Raw genomic sequence first — 25206 nt, forward strand, 5'->3', positions numbered from 1 at the left:
GGAATCTAGATGGTGGACCCTGGTGACTGAGATGGCATCCTCTCTCAAGACCTAGGACACTCTCTTGGCCCTGCCTTGCATCCTATGCAGGCTGTTTGTACACAGTAAGGATATTTCCTGGAGGGAATTCATGAAACAGCACTACCTAAGTCAAAGCCAGGCATTCAGAAAATACAAATGTGATGTCCTCATGAAGAAAAAAGAAGCTCTGAAAGACAAGAGGAACCTCTCAGATGTTCCTCTATACCTCATGGTACAAATTGAGCATAAATGTGTCAATGACAACTGAAACGACCACTACAGAAATGTATGTATATAGGCACCACCATACTCAGCTAATTTTTTGTATGTTTAGTAGAGACGGGGTTTCACTATGTTGACCAGGATGGTCTTGATCTCTTGACCTTGTGATCTACCTGCCTCGGCTTCCCAAAGTGCTGGGATTATAGGCATGAGCCACTGCACCCGGCCTACCCTGTATCTTAAAAAAAAAAAAAAAAGGAAAAGGAAAAAAGAAAGCTACGCAGAGAGCAAAAGCTTCAACTACATTGAATTCTATTGTAACATGGGCGAGTAGGTTGGTAGCATAGAGGACCTGAAGATGGTGAGCCTGTCAGCAACTAGAAGGTCTACCCACATCCCCAAGTTTTGGTAGACTATTCTGTGCTTCCCAAGTAGTGATTCCTGTCTAGATCAGTCACCCCTGCCACTCTCCCTTTTATATTTATTTATCAATGATTTCCAGCTACTTAGAGTTATAAATCACGTGGTTTCTTGGTACCTTTGCCTGTGTTGTTTCTCTGCCTGGAAATTCTTTCGTCCTATTTACCTAATTTACTCCTGCATTTTTTCCCCCAAGATTCAGCTCATATGGCATCTCTTCTTGACTAACCCAAGACTTTTTCTGATATCAATTCTCCTTACATCTACCCAAGCTGAATGATCTTCCCTTCCTTTAAATAAATTATATTATTCCAAAAAGATTTTTTTTTTAAGAGAAATTAAAGATGGGCCAGGCGTGGTGGCTCATGCCTTTAATCCCAGCACTTTGGGAAGCTGAGAGGGGTGGATCACCTGAGGTCAGGAGTTCAAGACCAGCCTGGCCAACATGGTAAAACCCCATCTCTACTGAAATACAAAAATTAGCCAGGTGAGGTGGTGCACACCTGTAATCCCAGCTACATGAGAGGCTGAGACAGGAGAATTGCTTGAACAAAAGAGACACGGAAAAAGATGTTCATAGCAGCATTCTTTGTAAAAACCTCAAACTGTAAATAATCCGAATAACCATCTCCTACCATGTACCATGCAGTGTGCTGGGCACTAGAATCACAACAAAGAATAAGAGCACAGGTCCTGCTCTCGTGGGGCTTCCATTTGGTGGGGGTGGGAGTAGGAAGCAGGGAGAAAGCCAGAAAAGAAAGAAACCGTTATTCTAGTAACAGAAAGTACTACAAAATAAGACGGAGAGCCAAGTCAGCAAAAGGGAGTATACTAGGTTGAATCTCATAAAATAGCCAATGTTTGGCCATTTTTGATTACAGAAACAACAATTTCATGTGATTCAGCTTTATAAATAGGAGTTCAAAAGAGATTCAGTCCTTTATCCCCAGGATAAAAAGGGAAGGTGGTTGGCCAGGTGCAGTGGCTCACACCTGTAATCCCAGCACTTTGGGAGGTCGAGGCCAGCAGATCACTTTGAGATCAGAAGTTTGAGACCAGCTGGCCAACTGGTCTCAAACTGGTTCAGTTAGCCTGGCGTGGTGGCATGTGCCTGTAATCCCAGCTACTCTGGAGGCTCAGGCAGGAGAATCCAGGAGGTGGAGGCTGCAGTGAGCCAAGACCGTACCACTGCACTCCAGTCTAGGTGACAGAGCAAGACTCTGTCTGAAAAAAAAAAAAAAAAGGAAGGTGGCCTCACAAGATGGATATGATTTGAACATGTGAAGGACATATAAAAGCCTAAAGGAAGGATATGGTTAGAGCAGTGTCTCTGAGGAGAAATTGTGGTCAAGAAGCAGGAAAGCAGGGCAGAATGGGACATTCATTCCATGGATATGGAGGGAACACTGCTGGGAGCTGTACAGCTTATGAAAGAAGTGTAATGCATACTCGCTCCTCCTTTTTTTTTTTTTTTTTGAGACAGAGTCTCGCTCTGTCTCTTAGACTGGAGTGCAATGGCGTGATCTTGGCTCACTTCGACCTTTGCCTCCCAGGTTCAAGCGATTCTCCTGCCTCAGCCTCCTGAATAGCTGGGATTACAGGCATGCACCACCACGCCCATCTATTTTTTTTTTTTTTTAATTTTTTTATTTTTAGAGATGGTGTTTCACCACGTTGGTCAGGCTGGTCTTGAACTCCTGCCCTTGACCTTGTGATCTGCCCACCCCACCCCCCACCACCCTGCTGCCTCCCAAAGTGCTGGGATTACAGGTGTGGGCCACCAAGCCCAGCCACACTCACTGTTCTTAACAAGCCTACACTTCTGTTAAAGACATGATAAAACCCGTAAATAATAAAAGATCAACTACCCACTTACACACAAAGATTCATGCTATAGCCACTGCCCTAAACACTCTTCCTGCTGTTGGTTGCCCTGCCAAAATCTCCCTGTCCTCAGTCCCTTACCCCAATGCTACTTCCTCTATGATATTATTCTCCTCTATAGTTAGGAGAGGCATCTACTCCTGAATCCATGGCTCACTTTTCATAGTTCTCCTTTTTTCCTCTATTATTATTATTGTTTTACTTTGAGACAGGGTCTTGCTCTTGTCGCTCAGACTGGAGTGCCGTAGCACAATCACAGCTTACTGCAGCCTTGACTGTCTGAGCTCAAGTCATCCTCCTGCCTCAGCCTCCTGCGTAACTGAAACTACAGTTGGGTGCCACCACTTTGGCTATATATATATATATATTTTTTTTAGACAGAGTCTTGCTCTGTCACCCAGGCTGAAGAGCAGTGGCATGATCTCCGCTCACTGCCACCTCCACCTCCCAGGTTCCAGTGATTCTCCTACCTCGGCCTCCTGAGTAGCTGGGATTAGAGGTGCCCATCACCATGCCTGGCTAATGTTTTTTATATTTTTACTAGAGATGGGGTTTTGCCATGTTGGCCGAACTGGTCTCGAACTCGTGACCTCTGGTGATCCACTGGCCTTGGCCTCCCAAAGTTCGGGGTTATAGGCATGAACCACCACACCCAGCCTAATTGATTTTTTTATTTTTTGCAGAGACAGGGTCTTGTTATGTTGCCCAGAATGGTCTTGAACTCCTGGCCTCAAGCCACCCCCTGCCTTGGCTTCCCATCCCTCTACTTTATATCACAGTTATTCACTAAGCTTGTCTTTGTTCAGTGTACTTCCTCCTGGAAAAACTGAGGTGATATTCACCCTGGTTTATCCACCAGTGTGTAACTCTCACTAGTACCAGCTCAATAGATAAGAAATGAACAAATGAATGAGACTATCACTATGTTGCCCAGGCTGGACTCAAACCCCTGGGCTCCCTGATCCTCCCACTCCCAAGTAGCTGGGATTACATATATGCCCCACCATGCCCAGCTTAGAATTTTGCTGTGTATTTAGAGTCATGTAAGGCTGTAGTAAATTGTCACAAGGAACGAATTTAGGGATTAAAGTGCAGTTTAGTTCTGGGGTGAGCTACCTGCCAAAGTCAAGTCCCTGTCTGAGGGGGCATCTTTAGCTCCGTGTCACAAAGACAAAACTTTCACTCTGAGGGGCCAGCCTGTTTATTCGGCATGACCAAACACTGCTACTTCATCCCCTGCTCCGCTCAGCCTGCCAGGGGCTATCAGCTGAGTACGTGACCAGCTCACAGCAGCTTTAGCACTGGCTTTGGCCTGCCCAGTTGCTGTATGGTACAGAAAACTCCCACTCTGCCTAACCAAACAGATCCTCACTGGCCACCTGTCAGGCCCTTCTCTGGAAATGGCACACAGCTGCTGGCCACATTTGCCAAGGCTGCCTGTTTGTACTTGGAAAGCGCAGGTTCCCTCTCATCTTTTTTTTTTTTTTTTTTTTTTTTTTGAGACACAGTCTAACTCTGTCGCCCAGGCTGGAGTGCAGTGGTGCAATCTCAGCTCACTGCAACCTCTGCCTCCCGGGTTCAAGCAATTCTCCTGCCTCAGCCTCCTGAGTAGCTGGGATTACAGGTGCATGCCACCACACTCAGCTAATTCTTGTATTTTTAGTAGAGACAAGGTTTCACCATGTTGGTCAGGCTGGTCTTGAACTCCTGACCTCGTGATCCACCCATCTTGGCCTCCCAAAGCGCTGGGATTACAGGCATGACCTGCTGTGCCCAGCCTCATCTATCTTTTCTATAAAAGAAACAGCCCCTTCAACTTTCTCTGATAGGCCCCATTTTCCAGCCACTGAAATTGGCCCAGAGCTCTACATTGGACCGAGGTTGGCCAAGTCTGTATCACTCAGGAATTGGTTATTCCAGTTTGTGAATTATCCAGGCCTTTTGCTTTTTACCTCCGTACCGCCCCACCGCCCCGTCGCCCCACACTCTTTCTACTTCTGCTGTTTACGTGTGAGGAAATTTTAGTGCTCAGTAACATCTCCCTCAGTATCTGGGAAGAATACTAATACTACATTTGTTTGGTGTTTTGCAGTCTACAACATGACATTTCATGCACAAACTTACTTTAGCTTCCTAAAAGTCCTGCAGAGTAGATTGCATTATTCTCTTTTCCAGCTAAGCAGTGATAAATGACTTGTCTGTGATCACACAGTCAGAAAGTACAATTGGGCCTGGAACCCAGCTCACAATTCTCTGTCCAGTGTTGTCACTATCAAACTCATGAGGAATGCAAATTTTCCTATTTTGCTATCCATTAGAAATCATGGAAAGAGCTGATTGGGAGATGGGTTTCCTGATACTTACAATGAGGTTGATTTAATTCTGTCTGCCTCAGTGGCTGGAACATTTCACTCTGGCAGCCAGGCTGTGGTGTGTCTACCCTTGAGTGGTCCACAGATTCAACAACCATATGCATTGACCCAAAATGGATATGCTTTCTGAGAAGTGTATTTTTTTAAATTGTCACTGTTGGGATAATAGTGTGTAACCTATTGACATTCTGTCCACTGGATTATGTGGTATTAATCACCCAAACAAACCAAAATCAACATCCACAGCATATTTTACAACTTCCGAAGCATTTTGCAATGACTCTCTGAGCTATGCATGGAAGGAAAATAACTGTATGAATATCCCCACTTTACAAGTGCGAAAAATAAGCCTCAGAGAGCAACTCTGAGTAACTTTCCCAGGGTCACACAGTTAGGGACCATTGGGGAAGAACGAATATTTGACTTCTAATCTTTGCACTAGTTATCCATAGTATCTATTTCCCATATACTGATATGAATTAACACATGTACAGGCCTTTAAAGTTTTGGTGTGATTTTTTTTTTTTTTTTTTTTTTTTTTTTTTTTTTTGCTGCTCCAGTCAGCCAAAGGGACACTTTGTTGATGCTCCAGGGCCATAGGGCCTGGGAAGGAGGCTGCCCTTCAAGGAAGGAAGAGGCTTATTTGACCTTCTTCTTGGGGCACAGGTTGTTGGTGTGGCCACACTTCTTGCAGCAGTTGACAGCACAGGAGTGCAGGGAAGCATAGCACTTACGGCAGATCATCTTGTCACAGTTGTATTTCTGAGCAAGATGGCAGAGGGAAGGCTCAATAATGGCACCTCGCAGGCGCAGCACCACGTGTAGGGTGGACTCTTTCTGGATGTTATAGTCTGAGTGAGTGCCACCATCCTCCAGCTGTCTGCCAGCGAATATCAGATGGTGCTGCTCAAGTGGGATACCCTCCTTGTCTTGAATTTTGGCTTTGACATTCTCAGTGGTGTCACTGGGCTCGACCTCAAGGGTGATGTTCTTGCCTGTGAGGGTCTTCACAAAGCTCTGCATCTCTGTGTCTGCAACTTGGCTGCCTTGCTGAAGAAAAAGAGCTAAAGTTTTTGTTTTTGTTTTTGTTTTTGTTTTGAGATTGAGTGTCACTGTGTTGCCCAGGCTGAAGTACGGTGAGAGGATCTCGGCTCATTGCAATCTCTGCCTCCCAGGTTCAAGCGATTCTCTTGCCTCAGCCTCCTGAGTAGCTGGGATTATAGGCAGCTGCCACCACACCCAGCTAATTTTTGTAGTTTTAGTAGAGGTGGGTTTCACCATTTTGGCCAGGCTGGTCTCAAACTCCTGATGTCAGATGATCCACCTGCCTTCACCTCCCAAAGTGCTGAGATTACAGGTGTGAGCCACCTCACAGGGCCAGGGCTTTAAAGTTTTACTGGGAGTTTTCACAGTATTAGTTCATTCCATCTTCAGCAACATCTGCGAGTAGATAATGTTATTAATTATCCCAATATTGCTTGCATTTATTTATTTATTTATTTATTGAGATGGAGTTTTGCTCTTGTTGCCCAGGCTGGAGTGCAATGGTGCAATCTCAGCTCACTGCAATCTTTGCCTCCTGGGTTCAACCGATTCTCCTGCCTCAGCCTTCTGAGTAGCTGGGATTACAGGCATGCGCCATCACGCCCGGCTAATTTTGTATTTTTAGTAGAGACGGAGTTTCTCCATGTTGGTCAGGCTGGTCTCAAACTCCCAGTCTCAGGTGATCTGCCCACTTTGGCCTCCCAAAGTGTTGGGATTACAGGTGTGAGCCACTGCGCCTGGCCCCAATATTGCTTTTAAATTCTGTCATAGTATCATTATATCCTTTTTCCTTGGAGTAGTAAACACAATTCTCAAAACATGTATTTAGTCATTCAATAGATGTTTTTCAGTACCTAATGTGTAAAACGCTATACTCATTACTGCGGTCAGAGCCTATGACTTCTGTCTTTCTGATTTTCCTGGTATTTAGCAGAATCAGAATGTCATACTTGTGATTAGCTGGGAAATGACAAGGGCAGACAGACTAACCTGGTGTTTTGTAATCAGAAATGGATGATGAGTTTTGCAAAAGGGAAGTGACTGAGTGACTGTTTCCATAGACAAGAAAATCAGCGTTATATGTGCAGTCTCTAAAGGACCATTAGCCTAGTCTTGGTCTCCAAGCCGTGTTCACACAGAGACACCAATCATTATGAGTACTGTCATTGTCAAATGCTGAGAATGATATTACAGATCATGGTTCTTGAATCAACCAATGATTAAAGTTGGCTCTGGCACCTCCCTTTAACTAGCTCAAGTTCTGAAGTACCCATACATAGGAAAATCAGTGGTGTATGATTTCAGTGATGAAGAGAAGAGGAAAAAGGCACACACTTATCTTTTCTTCACTTCATGCTTCTCATTTTACTCTCTTTTCTCTACAGCTAACCAATGAGGAAAGGTCAACAGTTAAGTAGAGACACAAGATTGGAAGGGGTTGTCGAAAGACAAAGTTGCAACAAATTTAGTTATAGATTTTTCTTTTTGGAGACAGAGTTTCGCTTTTGTCACCCAGGCTGGAGTGCAATGGCACAATCTCAGCTCTGCCTCCCATGTTCAAGCAATTCTTCCTGTCTCAGCCCCCGAGTAGCTGGAATTACAGGTGCCACCACTATACCTGGCTAATTTTTTTATTTTTAGTAGAGATGGGGTTTCGCCATGTTGGCCAGGTTGGTCTCGAACTCCTGATCTTAGGTGATCTGCCCACCTCAGCTTCCCAAAGTGCTTGGATCATAAGCATGAGCCACCACGCCCAATGTAGTTATAGATCTTTTTTTTTTTGAGACGGAGTCTCACTCCGTTGCCCAGGCTAGAGTGCAGTGGTGTTATCTAGGCTCACTGCAACCTCTGCGTCCAGGGTTCAAGTGATTCTCCTGCCTCAGTCTCTTGAGTAGCTGGGACTACAGGCGCACACCACCATACCTTGCTAATTTTTGTATTTTTAGTAGAGACGGGATTTCACCATGTTGGCCAGGATGATCTTGAGCTCTTGACCTCTTGATCCACCTACCTTGGCCTTCCAAGGTGCTGGGATTACAGGTGTGAACCACCGTGCCTGGCCTAGTTATAGATCTTAATAAGGTTTTATTCGTGATTCTGGAATCGGGCAACACACCTCATTTTATAAAATAGAATGATTGTTCCAAGGAGCCAAGAAGAGGAGTTTGATTTTTTTTTTTTTTTTTTTTTTTTTTGAGACGGAGTTTTACTCTGTCGCCCAGGCTAGAGTGTAGTGGCACAATCTCTGCTCACTACAAGCTCTACCTCATGGGTTCAAGTGATTCCCCTGCCTCAGCCTCCCAAGTAGCTGGGACTATAGGCATGTACCACCATGCCCAGCTAGTTTCTGTATTTTTAGTAGAGATGCAGTTTCACCATGTTGGTCAGGCTGGTCTCGAACTCCTTACCTCAGGTGATTCACCCACCTCTGCTTCCCAAAGTGTTGGGATTACACATGTGAGCCACCACGCCTGGCCTGGAGTTTAATTTTATAGACCAAAAAGGGCTGAGGAAAGCAGTAATAGAAAATAAAGAGCAGATTTGTCCTTTCAAAGTGACTTTTCTTATAAAAGTTAAAGCAGAGGCAACTCCCTTATTTTGCTGGCTAATTCCAGCCTCTTTGGGGATTTGGCTATTATCTTTCTCTCTCTCCTGATTTCTGAGAAGGTCATATAAACATCACAGTTTGGGGTTAGAGTCTTGGAACTTCAGCATTGTTAAATTAAGCTTAACCTAAAGCTGCTTCCTTACATATTTTAAGTTCAACCCAAAGGTTTCTCTGTATATAGTGAACTATAATATACTAGACATGACCAGGCGATAGTGTTTTTTTTTTTTTTTTTTGAGACGGAGTTTTGCTCTTGTTACCCAGGCTGGAGTGCAATGGCGCGATCTCGGCTCACCGCAACCTCCGCCTCCTGGGTTCAGGCAATTCTCCTGCCTCAGCCTCCTGAGTAGCTGGGATTACAGGCACGTGCCACCATGCTCAGCTAATTTTTTGTATTTTTAGTAGAGACGGGGTTTCACCATGTTGACCAGGATGGTCTCGATCTCTTGACCTCGTGATCCGCCCACCTCGGCCTCCCAAAGTGCTGGGATTACAGGCTTGAGCCACCACGCCCGGCCTGATAGTCTTAATTTTTGTCATTTTTCCATGAGAAGTAATACCTGGGTAGGGCAAGTGGAAAATCGAGAGAGCATTTACATTCTCTGAAGACAGTCTCCAAAACTAGTGTATTTTCCTTCTTTCTTTTTTCTTTTTTCTTTTTTTTCTGAGACAGAGTCTCAATGTGTCACCCACACTGGAGTGCAGTGGCCCAATCTCAGCTCATTGCAATTTCCTCCTCCCATCTTCAAACCGTTCTCCTGCCTCAGTCTCCCAAGTAGCTGAGACTACAGGTGCCCACCACCACACCTGGCTAATTTTTGTAATTTTAGTGGAGACGGGGTTTCATTATATTGGCCACCCTGGTCTTGAACTCCTGATTTCGTGACCCACCCACCTCAGCCTCCCAAAGTGCTCGGATTACAGGCTTGAGCCACCGTACCCGGCCCAACTAGTGTATTTTCAACAATCATTAAGGTCCTGCGTGGACATGACAAGTAACTAATGGAAGCAGTATGAAAACAAGACTGTGAAAAATGAAGATATCGACAAGTGTTAAGTTTTACGTGTTTGCCCTGTACCCACACTAACACAGCCCCCAACCACTGGCACAGGCCCCACCTGTGCTGTCTGCCTCTTCAGATCCGTTCTACATTGCTCTTGCCCTGGGAGGCTGACCTCTCCTGACTGCAGAGGTGAGGGTCCCTTGTCTTCTGGATTCTAGTGGTGTTTGCCCAATGGGTGGAGGAGAGAGAGATCAGGTTTTCATTCCCCCAGCTCTCCCTGCTGGGCCAATGTTTCACAAAGAGTGCATTCCAGACTGAAGGCCACTGCTATGGTTCTCCTCAGGTTCTAGCAACTGCCTTTGCCCCTGGGAGCTTCACCAATCCTTGTTTTTTTTTTTTTTTTTTTTTCTTTTTTTTTTTCAAATAGTCCCTTTATTAAATTTTATTCAGTTACCTCTTTTTTTTTTTTTTTTTGAGACGGAATCTTGCTCTGTTGCCTAGGCTGGAATGCCATGGCATAATCTCAGCTCACTGCAACCTCTGTCTCTCAGGTTCAAGCAATTCTCCTACCTGAGCCTCCGGAGTAGCTGGGATCATAGGCACTCACCATGCCTGGCTAATTTTTGTATTTTTAGTAGAGATGGGGTTTCACCATATTGGCCAGGCTAGTCTTGAACTCCTGACCTTGTGATCTGCTCGCCTTGGCCTCCCAAAGTGCTGGGATTACAGGTGTAAGCTACCGCACCCAGCCTCAGTTACCACTTTTAAGAGTGCCATCTAATTCCAGGCAGGTTCCCCCCCCACCTTTTTTTTTTTTTGGAGACGGAGTCTGTGGCCCAGACTGGAGTGCAATGGTATGATCTTGGCTCACTGCAACCTCCGCCTCCCAGGTTCAAGCAATTCTCCTCAGCCTCCCAAGTAGCTGGGGCTACAGGCATGTGGCACCACAACCAGCTAATTTTTGTATCTTTAGTAGGTGTTCCTATGTTGGCCAGGCTGGTCTCGAACTCCTGACCTCAGGTTATCCTCCTGCCTCGGTGTCCCAAAGTGCTGGGATTATAGGTATGAGCCGCTGCACCCAACCAGGTCCCTAACTCTTATACATCCCAAAGCTTCAACCTGTCTGTATGTACCTTCCACCCCTTTCCTGAGATCCTCTCTCATTTTCCTCTTGCTTTCCTCTGTTTCTCATTTTACAAAAACCAAAGCTCATCTTTTTCCTTGTCAGTTCCTTTAGTACTAAGCTGGGTCATTTCAATTGATGTATACTAAGTGAAGGCAATGTTTCTTGGCCTCAACAACAACAACCAAATCCCCTTTAACAGAATTGTCAGGCCCGCTTTTTAAATGAATTTCATCCAAAGTAAATGTAAAGCAAATCAAATCAATGAGTTAAAGGCAGCCTTGTAAACTAGGTCCACCTCTCATTTTAACAGATCCAATAAAAGGAGTTGTTGTCTCCCCCAGCGCCTGGGAGTCTCTAAAATATGGGTGAGATTTCATCTCAATCAGGGTCATTTGCATTAGATTTTTATTTTTTGATTTTTTTGAGACAAGTGGAGTGCAGTGGTGCAATCTCAGCTGACTGCAGCCTCCACCTCCTGGATTCAAGTGATTCTCCCACCTCAGCCTCCTGAATATCTGGGACCACAGGTGGGCACCAGCACACATGACTAATCTTGTTTATTTTTTGTAGAGACAAGGTCTCACTATAATGTCCAGGCTGGTCTCAAACTCCTGGGATCAAGTGATCCTCCTGCCTCAGCCTTCCAGGGTGTTGTAAGTATAGGCATGAGTCACTGTGCCTGGCTGAAATTGTTTTTTAAATTCTAAATGAACTTGCAAAAATAAGAATAAAAGGAGACTTTGAATCTGTCCTTACAGGATTAACAAAAATTGTGTGGCTCACGCCTGTAATCCCAGCACTTTGGGAGGCTGAGGCAGGTGACTCATTTGAGACCAGGAGTTTGACACCAGCTTAGGCAACATGGTGAAACCCCATCTCTACAAAAAAATACAAAAATTAGCCGGTGTGGTGGCACACGCCTGTAGTCCCAGCTACTCAGGAGGATAAGACAGGAGGATTGCTTGTACCTGGCAGGCAGAGGTTGCAGTGAGCTGAGACTGTGCCACTGCACTGCAGCCTGGACAACAGAGATAGTCCCTGTCTCAATAAAATAAAATCACACAAAAACAAAAGTACCCCCCCAAAAGACAAACACATAAAAATTCTGGACAATATTCATATTTTTAAGATGAAGTTTTGCTCTTTGTTCCCCAGGCTGGAGTGCAGTGGCACGATCTTGGCTCACTGCAGCCTCCACCTCCTGAGTTCAAGCAATAATCCTGTCTCAGCCTCCTGAGTAGCTGGGATTACAGGTGCCCGCCACTACGCCCGGCTAATTTTCATATTTTTAGTACTGACAGGGTTTCACCATGTTAGCTGGGCTGGTCTCGAACTCCTGACCTCAGGTGATTGGCCCACCTCAGCCTCCCTAAGCACTAGGATTACAGGCGTGAGCCACCAAGCCCAGCCAGACAAAATGTATTTATAATTAAGCATGAATCAGGTTGCCCTAATACTGCCCAATTGCATCCTGATTGTTCCTATGGATAGGATCTCTGACAGAATCATAAGACTTTTAAGAATTGCTTAAAATGGCTGGGCATAATGGCTCACATGTGTAATCCCAGCACTTTGCAGGGCTGAGGTGGGTGGATCAAAAGCTCAGGAGTTTGAGACCAGCCTAACCAACATGGTGAAACACTGTTTCTACTAAAAATACAAAAAAATTAGCCAGGTGTGGTGGTGCACGCCTGTAATACCAGCTACTCAGGAGGCTGAGGAAGGAGAATCACTCGAACCCAAGAGGCAGAGGTTGCAGTGAGCCAAGATTGCACCACTGCAGTATAGCCTGGATGACGGAGCAAGACTCCATCTCACAAAAAAATAATAATACTAATAATTGCTTAAGATGTTTTTCAGATCCTGAATTCCAGCCAAACAGCTGACACCAGCCAGTTTGAAGACCTCCATAAAACGAAATCAGCATGAAAATAGTTTCTTCATCTCTGTCCCATGGTTTCACCCTGCCCTCTTCAGCCCACTCTCAAACTCTTAAACACTCTAGCCCCAAACTTCTTGGGAAGATGGATTTGAGGTTTCCTTTTGTTGCCTCGTTCAGTGGCCCTAGGATGAAACCCCCTTCTCTGCTGTAACATGGTGTCTCCTCGTATTGAGTTGTTGAGTGCATCGGGCAACAGATCCTATTATGGTTGCAATTTGGGGTGTTTTCCCTGGAATCTATTCCTTGGAGTGACTTCTTGTACTTTATAATGAACTGTAAGTGGAATAAAATATTTAATCCAGGAGATCTGTGATGCGATTTATTGTGTAGAAGGATGCTGACCAAATTTGGAACTCTTGTGCATATTCTAGATAGAGGAGTCTTTATTCGGAAAAATCCAAAGACTCCCACATCTTGAATATGGAGAAAGAGAAAAAAAAACACGAAAGAATAGAACTGCATGAATTTCCATTTCTAGAACTATTAGGAGATAACATAAAAATCTTCTGGCTGGGCCGGTGGCTCATGCCTATAGTTTCAGCAGTTTGGGAGCCTGAGGTGGGCGGATCACTTGAGGTTCAGAGTTCAAGACCAGGTTGGCCAACATGGTGAACATGTATTTTTTTGTACTAAAAATACAAAAATTAGCCAGGTGTGGTGGCAGGTGCCTGTAATCCCAGCTATTCAGGAGTCTGAGGCACAAGAATCGCTTCAACCTGGGAGGCAGAGTTTGCAGTGAGCCAAAAGTGTGCTGCTGCACTCCAGCCTGGGCGACAGAGTGAGATTCTATCTCAAAAAAAAAAACAAAAACAAAAAAACACCACCAAAAACTTCCTGCTACAAACTTCTTTAAATGCTGGGTAAAACACAACAAACATCCCTTTAAATGTGTAGCTGAGCTCCTGAGAAAGCAAGGGAAATATCCAAAGGCCAAAATCAAAGCTGAAACTGGAAACTAGAGACAGAAGGGCTAATGCTGCAGCAGCTTGCCTGCGGGTACTGACCTCCGTCTAGGTCATCAGGGCACTTGGGTTTTCATGACCACAAGGGGACAGTAGAGTAGGCATAGAGTTGGAACTGAGACCCCTGCTTGTAGCTAAAAACTGTGAATGGTTATGCCGGTCGGAAAGGGAAGAACTAGAAAACATCCACATACTAACACAGGGAGATGACAAGGAAGCATGTCTGTTTCAGCTCAGACTTTAGATAGGGATTTTAAAAAGTCACATCTGATCATTTCTCACTATGGCTTGCCCTCAGTTGAGTTTGGAGCTCAGTTTATTCTACTTCTGTGATTCACAAATCTTCAAGCTATGACATTAATATAGAACATGGAGCTGAGCATGGTGGTGTGCACTTGTAATCCCTCTATACAAGAGGCTCAGGCAGCAGGATCATTTAAGCCTAGGAATTTGAGACCAGCCACTAGCAGCCCGGGCGACACAGCAAATTTCTGTCTCAAACACAACACAACAGGACTCTGGCAGAAGCAAGCAAACACACACACACACACACACACACACACACATTTCTGAAAAATATACCTTCAACTCAGGTTGCACAGAGGCTGTCCTGGTAAAAGCCTGCTGAATCTGAAGATGAAATTATAACAGAAATTTAGTATTCACACTAGATTCCAAGCAGAATAATTTTTTTTCTTTTTGAGATGGAATCTCACTCGGTCGCCCAGGCTGGAGTGCAGTGGTGTGATCTCAACTCACTGCGACCTCCACCTCCTAGGCTCAAGCGATTCTCCTGCCTCACCCTCTGGAGTAGCTGGGATTGCAGGTTCATAGGGGTTTCACCATGTTGGCCAGGCTGCTCTTGAATTCCTGACCTCAAGTGATCTGCCTGCCTCGGCCTCCCAAAGTGCTGCGATTATAGGGGTGAGCCACTGTGCCCAGCCCAGAATAAATAAAATTAACTCTTCACCTTGACATGTTATAGAAAATTTCAAAACACCAAGAAGTATGAGCTAGAGAACAATTTACTTACAAAGAGTGACAACAAAAGCAACAACAAAAACCAAAAGCTAATGGAATAATATTTTCAAAGTGCTGAGAAAAAAATAACTGCCATTCTAATTTATCTATCATGGTTGAGAAACAGTGAAGTATAGACATTTCAAGCATATGAGAGAGCTCACCACCAAGAGAGCCTCACTGTAGGGACTACTAGCAGAGGTATATTCAGAAGAAGGACACTGAACTCAGGAGACCATAACACTCAAGAAACGATGAAAAAAGAAATCACGAAACACAGGCTGGGCACGGTAGCTCATGCCTGTAATCCTAGCACTTCGGGAAGCCAAGGTAGGTGAATCACAAGGTCAAGTGTTCAAGACCAGCCTGACCAACATGGTGAAACCCTGTCTCTACTGAAAATATAAAAATTAGCCAGGCATAGTGGGCATGTGCCTGTAATCCCAGCAACTCAGAAGGCTGAGGGAGGAGAATTACTTGAACCCAGGAGGCAGAGGTTGCAGTGAGCTGAGATCATGCCATTGCACTCCAGCTTAGGCAACAAGAGCGAAACTTGGCCTCAAAAAAAAAGTCAGGAAACACCTGGGCAAATTCAGCAAGTATTGATTATAGAAAACAAGAACAATAAAAACAGCAAAACTGAAAAGTAGAAGAAGTGAGACTTAACTATGGAGCAGTAATGGAAATAATTCAAGTGAACTTACTCTACAGTCTCATATGGTTTCAGAGAGGAGTAAAGATACGGCAATGATGATTAACTTAGACTTCGTCAAGTTACATGTGCTTACTTAAAAATTTAAGGATAAACACAAAAATAGTAGAAATCCAGTGAATGGCTTCTAAACTAGAAGAGAGGAAAATGGATGATGGTTTCAGAGAGGAGAAAAAGAATGCCACGAGGATAGATTTGGAAGGAATTTTCCACACCCAGACTGGCCAGTACATGTGGATGAGTCCAGGCTGTGAAGAGGGGAAACTTATTTATTTATTTATTTATTTATTTCGAGTTGGAATCTCGCTCTGTCCTCCAGGCTGGAATGCAATGACACAATCTTGGCTTACCGCAACCTCTGCCTCCCGGGTTCAAGTGATTCTCCTGCTTCAGCCTCCTGAGTAGCTGAGATTACAGGTACCTGCCACCACGCCTGGTTACTTTTTGTATTTTCAGTAGAGACAGGATTTCGCCATGGTCAGGCTGGTCTTGAACTCCTAACCTCGTGATCTGCCCGCCTCAGCCTCCCAAAATGTTGGGATTACAGGAGTGAGCCACAGCGCCCCGGCTGGAAACTTATTTTTAAATGACAGTGCATCCAGACTGGGTCTTCCGAGAAACCAGTCATTGGAATTCCAGGAAAGTCAAGAAGCCTAAATAGGGACACAAATGTCTGAGCTCAGGAGTTAAGCATAGGATGAATGAACACTTAATGGCTAAGGTTGTCCAGGAAAGCTGTTTCTCCAACCTGTTTACATTCCATTCAATTAGTGTTTGAAATGTATGTGCTATCTACTATTTTCTACTACACTTCAAAAGTAGCATTTACTTCTGATTTTAAAATAATATTATCAAATATAGAACATTCTAGAAATTCAGAAAGTACAAAGAATAACTCAACTTGTTAATGTAATTATATGGTTCGAGCATCCCTACTATATTTTAAGTGTTACAAAACTCAGCAATGTGTCTTAAAAACTACCTCCTGTGGAACTTTGCATTCAAATGCAGTGAGAGAGGAAATTCCTGCAGTAACTCCTCCTTATCCCAGGAGGTGCCCCCCAACCTCCATTGTGAGTAGAAAAGCTGAAAAACAAAGAGTCATAACTCAGAGGAAGAGCTTGGCCATCTCAGTAAAATCCGAGTGTTTTGAACTGGAAACCAGGTTCACAAATGCAGAGTGCCTTTCCACGTCCAAATCACACAAGGAAAAGCTAAATAGAAACATTACATTGTTCGCTGGGCGCGGTGGCTCAAGCCTGTAATCCCAGCACTTTGGGAGGCCGAGGCAGGTGGATCACGAGGTCAAGAGATCAAGACCATCCTGGTCAACATGGTGAAACCCCGTCTCTACTAAAAATACAAAAAAAAAAATTAGCTGAGCATGGTGGCACGTGCCTGTAATCCCAGCTACTCAGGAGGCTGAGGCAGGAGAATTGCCTGAACCCAGGAGGCGGAGGTTGCGGTGAGCCGAGATCGTGCCATTGCACTCCAGCCTGGGTAACAAGAGCGAAACTCCGTTTAAAAAAAAAAAAAAAAAGAAACATTACATTGTTCATGCGGTTCTCTCTAGGTTCTCTCTAAGTGTGTTCTCTTACATACAAGTATTCCAGATTCATACTGATTTTCCCCCCTACTATAGTTAAACAGCAGTTCTATGGTAGGTCATTTGTGGTCCATTCATCACTTGATTTGTTTATTTTTCTTTTGAGACATTTTGCTACCTACGGAAGTGATTATCAATGGTATACCAACCTCCCTGAGTCTCAATTTCATCATTTCATTGTAGAGATGATTGTACCTATTGTACTGAGTTACTTGAAATATAAATATACTTATTTAATGTATATAACCCGGTATTTAATTAACATAAATGTCATCCTTCTTCTGGTAATCTAGAGATGGTTGGCAAGTTGAATCCAGGCAGTATGGGTTTTGTTGGCTTCACAGAGTATTTTTGTTTGTTTACTTATTTAATTTTTTAAATTATTTTTTGAGACACTCTTGCTCTGTCACCCAAGCTAGAATGCAGTGGTACAATCTCGGCTCACTGCAGTCTCCACCTCCTGAGTTCAAGTGATTATCTTCCCTCAGCCTCCAGAGCAGCTGGGATTACAGGTGTACACCACCATGCCCAGCTAATTTTTATATTTTTAGTAGCGATGGAGTTTCACCATGTCAGCCAGGTTGGACTCGAACTCTGACCTCAAGTGATCTGCCTGCCTTGGCCTCCCAAAGTGCTGTGATTACAGGCATGAGCCATCACATCCAGCCTATTTACTTATTTATTTTGAGACAGAGTCTGGTTCTGTCACCCAGGCTAGAGTGCAGTGATGTGATCTCGGCTCACTATAGCCTCTGCATCCCAGGTTCAGGGAATCTGCCTCAACCTCCTGACTAGTTAGAAATACAGGCGTGTGCCACCATGCCCAGCTAATTTGTGTACTTTTAGTAGAGATGGGGTTTCGTCATGTTGGTCAGGCTGGTCTCCAACTCCTGGCCTCAAATGATCCCTTGGCCTTGGCCTCCCAAAGTGCTGGGATTATAGGTGAGGGCAACTGCACCCACACTAACTTTGTTTTGTTTATTTCTTTAAGACGGAGTTTCACTCTTGTTGCCCAGGCTGGAATGTAATGGAGCAATCTTGGCTCACTGCAACCTCTGCCTCCTGGGTTCAAGTGATTCTCCTGCCTCAGCTTCCCAAGTAGCTGAGATTACAGGCATATGCCACCACACCTGGCTAATTTTGTATTATTATTATTATTATTTTTAAAGTAGAGATGTGGTTTCTCCATGTTGGTCAGGCTGGTCTCAAACTCCCAACCTCAGGTGATCTGTCCGCCTCAGCCTCCCAAAGTGCTGGGATTATAAGTGTGAGCCACCGTGTCTGGCCAACAGCTGCCTCTTTCAAATGGAATTTACATTCCCAGTTGGTCCCTGTCTCTGGGCTCTCATACCAGGGCACCTTCATTTACTGTGTCCTCTATCTGGCCCTTGCAGGCATTTGACTTCGACACTAATTTTGTATTTCCTGTATTGGATTATTGCCTAAAATAATCACTCAAAAACTCAATATTTATGGCAAAACAGTCTTATTTAAGTGCACATAAGTTATAAAATGTCAAAAAACTGAAGTCCCCTACTATGTGTTACATTTCATTTTATCTAGTTACTTAAGGTTACAATATCAAATATTTTTACCTTTAATATTAATAATTAACCCATGAATTATACAAGTTGTAACTGATTTGCAATTATTCTATATTTTATTTCTAGATGCTGCTGCCTGTTTCCTATTAGTGACAAACCACCTCCTTATCACATCCTGGTTCAAAGGTAACATCATAAGACAGCCTCTGAAATTATAATCATTTGAATATCCTTAACCTTCAGCAACTTCAATAACTCCCCAAAATATACATTATCAGAGAATTAACTTTTACACCTTTTGATTATTGTTTGCTTGAATCATAAAGCAGAGCTCTTTCTGGGTGTTTGGTTCTAATGAGTTTTAGTTAGTTTTTAATTTCTTATTACTACAGCTCTAATTTTCTTACTCAATTATCTACTTCTAATAGATTTCATTAAAAAAGGCAGGTAACTGATGTCTAAATTTATACTGCTGGCCTATTTGCTTTGTTTTAGCCAGAGTTTGGCAGACTTTGTAGACAAAATGAAACCTTGCTCTAAAACTTTTAACACTTAAATAATCATAATACACTCGATTTTTGCGCTGCCAAAAATCTTCACGCTAATGCTCTAATGCAGTTGAGTAGTGGAAAACAATACACACAATTTTTTATCAAAGAGATTCGGAAGTCACTCAAAATTAATTCCCCACTGATGAGCAGAGCAGAATCTCTCAAGAAAATTTCTCAAAAGCACATGGAAAATCTTCATGACTTCTGCAGAGTATAAGACAGTATTTAAAAAGTCAATGAGGGCCGGGTATGGTGGCTCACACCTGTAATCCTGGCAATTTGGGAGGCCAAGGTGGCAGGATCACTTGAGGTCACAAGTTTGAGACCAGCCTGGCCAACACGGTAAAACCCCATCTCTACTAAACAAATTAGCCAGGCATAGTGGTAGGCACCTGTAATCTCAGCTACTTGGGAGGTTGAGGCAGGAGGATCGCTTGAACCCGGGAGGCAGAGGTTGCAGTGAACAGAGATTATGGCACTGCCCTCCAGCCTGGGTGACAGGACAAGGCTCCATCTCAAAAAAAAAAAAAAAAAAAAAAAAAAAAAAAAATCATTGAATATTTTTGAACTTACTTTGAAGTGGACTGTGTACCTACTATCTAGACAACTATAGTTTCTGAGTCAATCATCAAAATTTCAAAGGCCATTTTCGTACTGCCTCTCAAAATATTTTTTTTTAATTTTTGTAAATAAATATGGAACGCTTCACGAATTTGCATATCATCCTTGCACAGGGGCCATGCTAATCTTCTCTGTATCATTCTAATTTTAGTATATGTGCTGCCGAAGCAAGCACACCTCTCGAAATTTCTATTTTGCTCTTATTTTTCATTTCTATCTTCTGCAACTTTTTTTTTTTTTGACAAAGTCGTCTCGCTCTGTTGCCCAGGCTGGAGTGCAGTGGTGCAATTTTGGCTCACTGCAACTTCTGCCTCCCGGGTTTAAGCAATTCTCCTGTCTCAGCCTCCTGAGTAGCTGGGATTGCAGGCACCTGTCAACATGCCCAACTAATTTTTGTATTTTTAGTAAAGACGGGTGTTTCACCATGTTGGTCAAACTGGTCTCGAACTCCTGACCTTGGGTGCTCCACCCGCCTAAGCCTTCCAAAGTGCCAGGATTACAGGCATGAGCCACAGCACCTGGCCCCTTTCTCCCACTTTTCTCATGCAGGTTACCTGCTTTGCCCCTAAAACATTTCAGTTTCCAGCACCTGAAACAATAACAACCTGAGATACTGAAGACAGCAATGTATCAGCTCAGTGATTCAGGGACTTTCATGTGGTAGGGAGACTGTTTCAGATATTACCCCACCTGGAAACAAAAAATTTCTGTGAAAATTCACGACAACCAATCACACCTCCTCACAGGTACAACACAGAGAGCTGTAGCTGGAGAGCTACAGGTCCGCTGGTAAGGAAAGCTCCCCCACCATGACAGGCACCTTTCCATCAAGTGCACAAAGCAAAACACCCCACTGCGCAAGCCTGGGACAACAGGGGTTTAGAGCTTTTAAAAAGCAGTTGATGATTCACTATTTTATAGGAAATCTTTTCAGAGGCAATCAAGATGGACAGTTTGCCTGTTAATCAAAAGACTTGCTTACAGCTTGGAGTTTTTGGGGAAAAAAAGACACATAGATACACCATATATATTTTATTTTAACTTAAAACATAAAAGTATGTATAACATGTAAACACCAGTCTTTAAATATAGAGCGAAATCTTTTAGCATGGATCAATAGGTTTTGATTCTGAGTTGTCTTTCCTGGATAAGCCATACCCATGATGCCCTTGATAAAGCAATCAGATGGCAGGTGTTCCTCTTACTCAGCCTTTTTGTTATTCAGGCCAACAACTGATTGGATGAGACTCACCCATACTGAGGAGGGAAATTGGCTTTACCCAGTCTACCAATTCAAATGTTAATCTCAACCAGAAACATCCTCATAGATACACCCAGAATGTTTGATCAAATATCCAAACACCCTATATCGAAGTCAACTACACATAAAATTAATCCTCACAGTTACTAATTAAAAACAGAGATGCCGGCCGGGCGCGGTGGCTCAGCCTGTAATCCCAGCACTTTGGGAGGCCGAGGCGGGTGGATCACGAGGTCAAGAGATCGAGACCATCCCGGTCAACACGGTGAAACCCCGTCTCTACTAAAAATACAAAAAAATTAGCTGGGCATGGTGGCATGTGCCTGTAATCCCAGCTACTCAGGAGGCTGAGGCAGGAGAATTGCCTGAACCCAGGAGGCGGAGGTTGCGGTGAGCCGAGATTGCGCCATTGCACTCCAGCCTGGGGTAACAAGAGCGAAACTCCGTCTCAAAAAAAAAAAAAAAAAAAAAAAAAAAAAAACAGAGATGCCTATGTTGAAGTCAAAGAAAGATGTTTATATAAAAGACACATTTAAAACAGAAAGATTCACACCAGGCAGTCATAAGAAATTAAAAGAAAGCCAAGGGAGCAATCTTTTTATTATTATTATTATTATTATTTTTACATGGAGTCTCACTCTGTTGCCCAGGCTGGTGCCATCTCGATGTACTGCAACCTCTGCCTCCTGGGTTCAAGCAATTCTCCTGCCTCAGCCTCACAAGTAGCTGGGATTACAAGCATCCACCACCACACCTGTTTAATTTTTTATGTTTTTAGTAGAAGACAAGGTTTTACCATTTTGGCCAGGCTAGTCTTGAACTACTGACCTCAAGTGATCCACCCACCTCGGCCTTCCAATGTGCTGAGATTATAGGCATGAGTCACTATGCCTGGCCTGGGAGCAATCCTAATATCTAACAAAATAGAATTTAAGTAAAAAATAGCATAAAGGCTGGGCGTGGTAGCTCACGCCTGTAATACCACAGTGCTTTGGGAGACCGAGGCAGAAGGACTGCTTGAGGCCAGGAGTTTCAGATCAGTTTGGTCAACATAGTGAGACACTGTCTCTACAAAAAAATTTAAAATTTAGCTGGGCATAGCAGTGCACCCACTTTACAGTCCCAGCTGCTTGGGAGGCTGAGGTGGGAGGATCACTTGAACCTGGGAGGTCGAGACAGCAGTGAGCCATGATTGTGCTACTGCACTCCAGTCTGGGTGACAGAGTTAAGACCCTGCCTCTAAAAACTAAAAAGAAGAAAACAAAATAAGCCTTCTGTTAAAGATGGTAAGCTGATGAGAGAGTTCCTCCACATTTCTGGAGACAGAAAGAAGAAGATGGAGTGGTAGCTGGCTCAGCACAGTGCTGGAAATTGTATAGTGAGTATTTCAGGTGTGGCCTTCAACTGAGGAGGGGGCTAATTTCCCTGTGGAAACTCAGGGACATTCAAGACTCAAAGACTCAAAAATGGCAAGTATAACAGAGGGCAGATGTGAAGCATGAACCAGACTCGTGAAAACAAGAGTTTGCCCATGGGCCAGTCACCTTTCCTTCCTCTGCTCAAAGAATGTCAGGGTGCCTAACATTTACCCTTGAGGCTAAATAGGAAGACTCTTCTCTAAGTAAATTGACCAGCCTTTCTGCAGAGAACTAGATGACAGTGTAGGAACTCTATGTTTTAGTATTTTGGGGTCGCTAAGTAAATCGGCTGACTCCCAATTATTCATCTGAAATCAAAGCCTTCCATTCCACAAGCTCATCCACGTAGTCAAGCTCCCAATAAATAAGCTTTCCGATTGCCTCACTTTTAATATCAGTGAGCAACCCAGGATCATCAGACAGCAAGAAAAGGCTACAGCAAGAAAGAGGACCAAATTAAACAGAGAAATTGGCCCAAGAAGAGAGAAATGATTCAGAGAACATTGGATAACTTAAAAATAATACCCGGTTGTATATTCAGAAACAGGTGGGAAATAAAAAATGCACCCTAAAAACTAGAAAGATGTAAAAATGATTTAATAGAGAACAAGGGAGAAATTTAGACAATTTTATTTTTATTTATTTATTTTTGAGATGGAGTCTCACTCTGTCACCCAAGCTGAAGTGCAGTGGTGCCATATTGGCTCACTGCAACCTCTCCCTGGTTCAAGTGATTCTCCTGCCTCAGCCTCTCGAGTAGCTGGGATTACAGGCACCCACCACCACATCCAGCTTTATTTATTTTTAGTAGAGATGGGGTTTCACCATGTTGACCAGGCTGGTCTAGAACTCCTGACCTTGTGATCTTCCTGCTTCAACCTCCCAAAGTGCTAGGATTACGGGCATGAGCCGCTGCGCCCAGCCATCCTCAGTTTTTCTGTAAACTGTAACATATCATCAATTTTATTGACTTTGAGCCCTTGATTTGCATGTGATGTAGTTTGTGCAGTCTCCAGGGCATCTTTAGAAGTTCTAAACTCCTCATGGAATACCTCAATTGCTCATGAAACCATTCTCTGGGCCCCTATGATATCCCTGTCACTTATTTGCACATTCATGGCAAATAAAGACACTTGATATTTTGCTACTAGGCTTTGCATCCTTTCCAGTTCCTTTTGTAATCTTGTCACTGTTTTCTCTGAAATCATTGTCAAATATACTTGAAAACACATTTTAAAATCTTACTGGGCCAGGCGTGGTGGCTCACACCTGTAATCCCAGCATTTTGGGAGGCCAAGGCAGAAAGATAGCTTGAGCCCAGGAGTTGAAGACCAACCTGGGCAACAATGTGACCCTGTCCCTACAAAAACTTAAAAATTAGCCAGGTATGGTGGCTTGTGCCTGTATTCCAGCTACTCAGGAGGCTGAGGTGGGAGCATCACTTGAGCCTGGGAGGTAGAGGCTGCAGTAAAGCCATGATCATACTACTGCACTTCAGCCTGGGCGACAGACTGAGACCCTGTCTGAAAAAATAAACAAAATAAAATCTTAACTGGTTGTTAATCTCAAAGGAGAACACCACTGCCCCCTTTTCTCAACTATGAGATAATAAAGTACTTAAGGTTTTAAAAAAAACTATCATATGCTAAAAACCAGGCTTATGCCTGAGTGGTTATTTGGTTCCTGGAAGAACTGCATGGTGTCAATGTAGGTAGGGGCACGAAGTAGTGGCAGAGATTCGGGAGGCATTGCTGTGGGCCTGCTCTGCATCCCAGAAGCATAACTGTAATTATACCTCTCAAACAAGCTATGCAAATTATGAAATATAAGTCATGGTTCTCTTTGCCTTGAGAAAACATAAAAATATTCCATTTTTGGTTTTGATTTGTTTTTTTTTGTTTTTTGTGTTTTTTTTTGAGACAGAGTCTCAGTCACCTAGGCTGTAGTGCAGTGGTGCAATCTCAGCTCATTGCAACCTCCACCTCCCCGGTTCAAGTGCTTCTCTTGCCTCAGTCTCCCGAGTAGCTGGGATTACTGGCACATGTCACCATGCCCGGTAGAGTTGAGGCTTCACCATGTTGATCAGGCTGTTCTCAAACTCCTGACCTTGTGATCCACCCACCTTGGCCTCCCAAAGTACTGAGATTACAGGCGTGAGCTACTGCTCCAGGCCAAAAATACCCCATTTTTTACCTAGACAAAATTTTAAAACTAGGGACATTACTGAGCATCTCACCTAAAATGATAGTGAACCTAGCATTGTTGTACAGTTGGTGTTTTGCCTGCTACTCCTCACGTGGTCTGATTTGTTTCTGTCAGCAACCGCACAGTTTTGCAAGGCTTGGTGCAGACAGTTTTTTTTTGTTGTTATTTTTCTCCTTTAGTGTCTGATTTTTTCAAGTGTTATCAGTCATGTATACCTATGTGAGTTTTGTTTGTTTTGGAACCATCACTATTTTAAAACATTGTCAAAACAAAAGTCTTTTATTATCTTTTATAAAATGTGCTAATATTTCACTATAAATCAAGGAATGATCCCAATGATGGTAATGGGCAGTGAAGAGATTTCCTATTAATAATAATTAATCAGAGTTCATCTATTGGCCAGAGAATGATTCAGCTTCCACTTGGGAAGCTGCATATAACTTGAAGTTCATAAAATTATGTGATAGACAGTATTAATGCAAACTTACCTGCAAATTACAAATTGCAAAGCTTTAAGAATGCAATTTTGGTGGCATATGGACTTCAAAGAATGCAATATTCTGCTACTTATACTTATTGTTCTCTCCCACTTAAAAAAAATCAGTCACAAAAAATTCCTGATGGAAAATTGTTTTGACAATTTTTAGGAAGCATTGAACATTT

General features: G+C 43.4%; 1 protein-coding gene and 1 non-coding gene across 3 annotated transcripts; both read right to left on the reverse strand.

The window, feature by feature from the left end:
- Positions 1-5558: 5558 nt before the first annotated feature.
- On the reverse strand, positions 5559-5975 carry LOC101030173 (ubiquitin-ribosomal protein eL40 fusion protein-like). 2 transcript variants are annotated; one of them, XM_039464397.1, is made up of 2 exons: positions 5840-5942; positions 5559-5752 (listed from the first exon to the last, which is right to left on the reverse strand). In XM_039464397.1, the coding sequence occupies exons 1-2, from the start codon at positions 5940-5942 to the stop codon at positions 5559-5561; spliced, it is 297 nt and encodes a 98-aa protein (XP_039320331.1). The 2 variants fall into 2 exon arrangements, with proteins under 2 accessions (XP_039320331.1, XP_039320332.1); XM_039464398.1 differs by having other exon boundaries at positions 5559-5975.
- A 13752-nt stretch (positions 5976-19727) lies between these two features.
- On the reverse strand, positions 19728-19834 carry LOC120362380 (U6 spliceosomal RNA). Its single transcript, XR_005578297.1, has one exon. It is a non-coding gene; the product is annotated as a U6 spliceosomal RNA (small nuclear RNA).
- Between the last annotated feature and the right edge of the window lie 5372 nt (positions 19835-25206).

Source organism: Saimiri boliviensis, chromosome 15 (genome assembly GCF_048565385.1).
Source record: "Saimiri boliviensis isolate mSaiBol1 chromosome 15, mSaiBol1.pri, whole genome shotgun sequence".
Lineage (NCBI taxonomy): Eukaryota > Metazoa > Chordata > Mammalia > Primates > Cebidae > Saimiri > Saimiri boliviensis.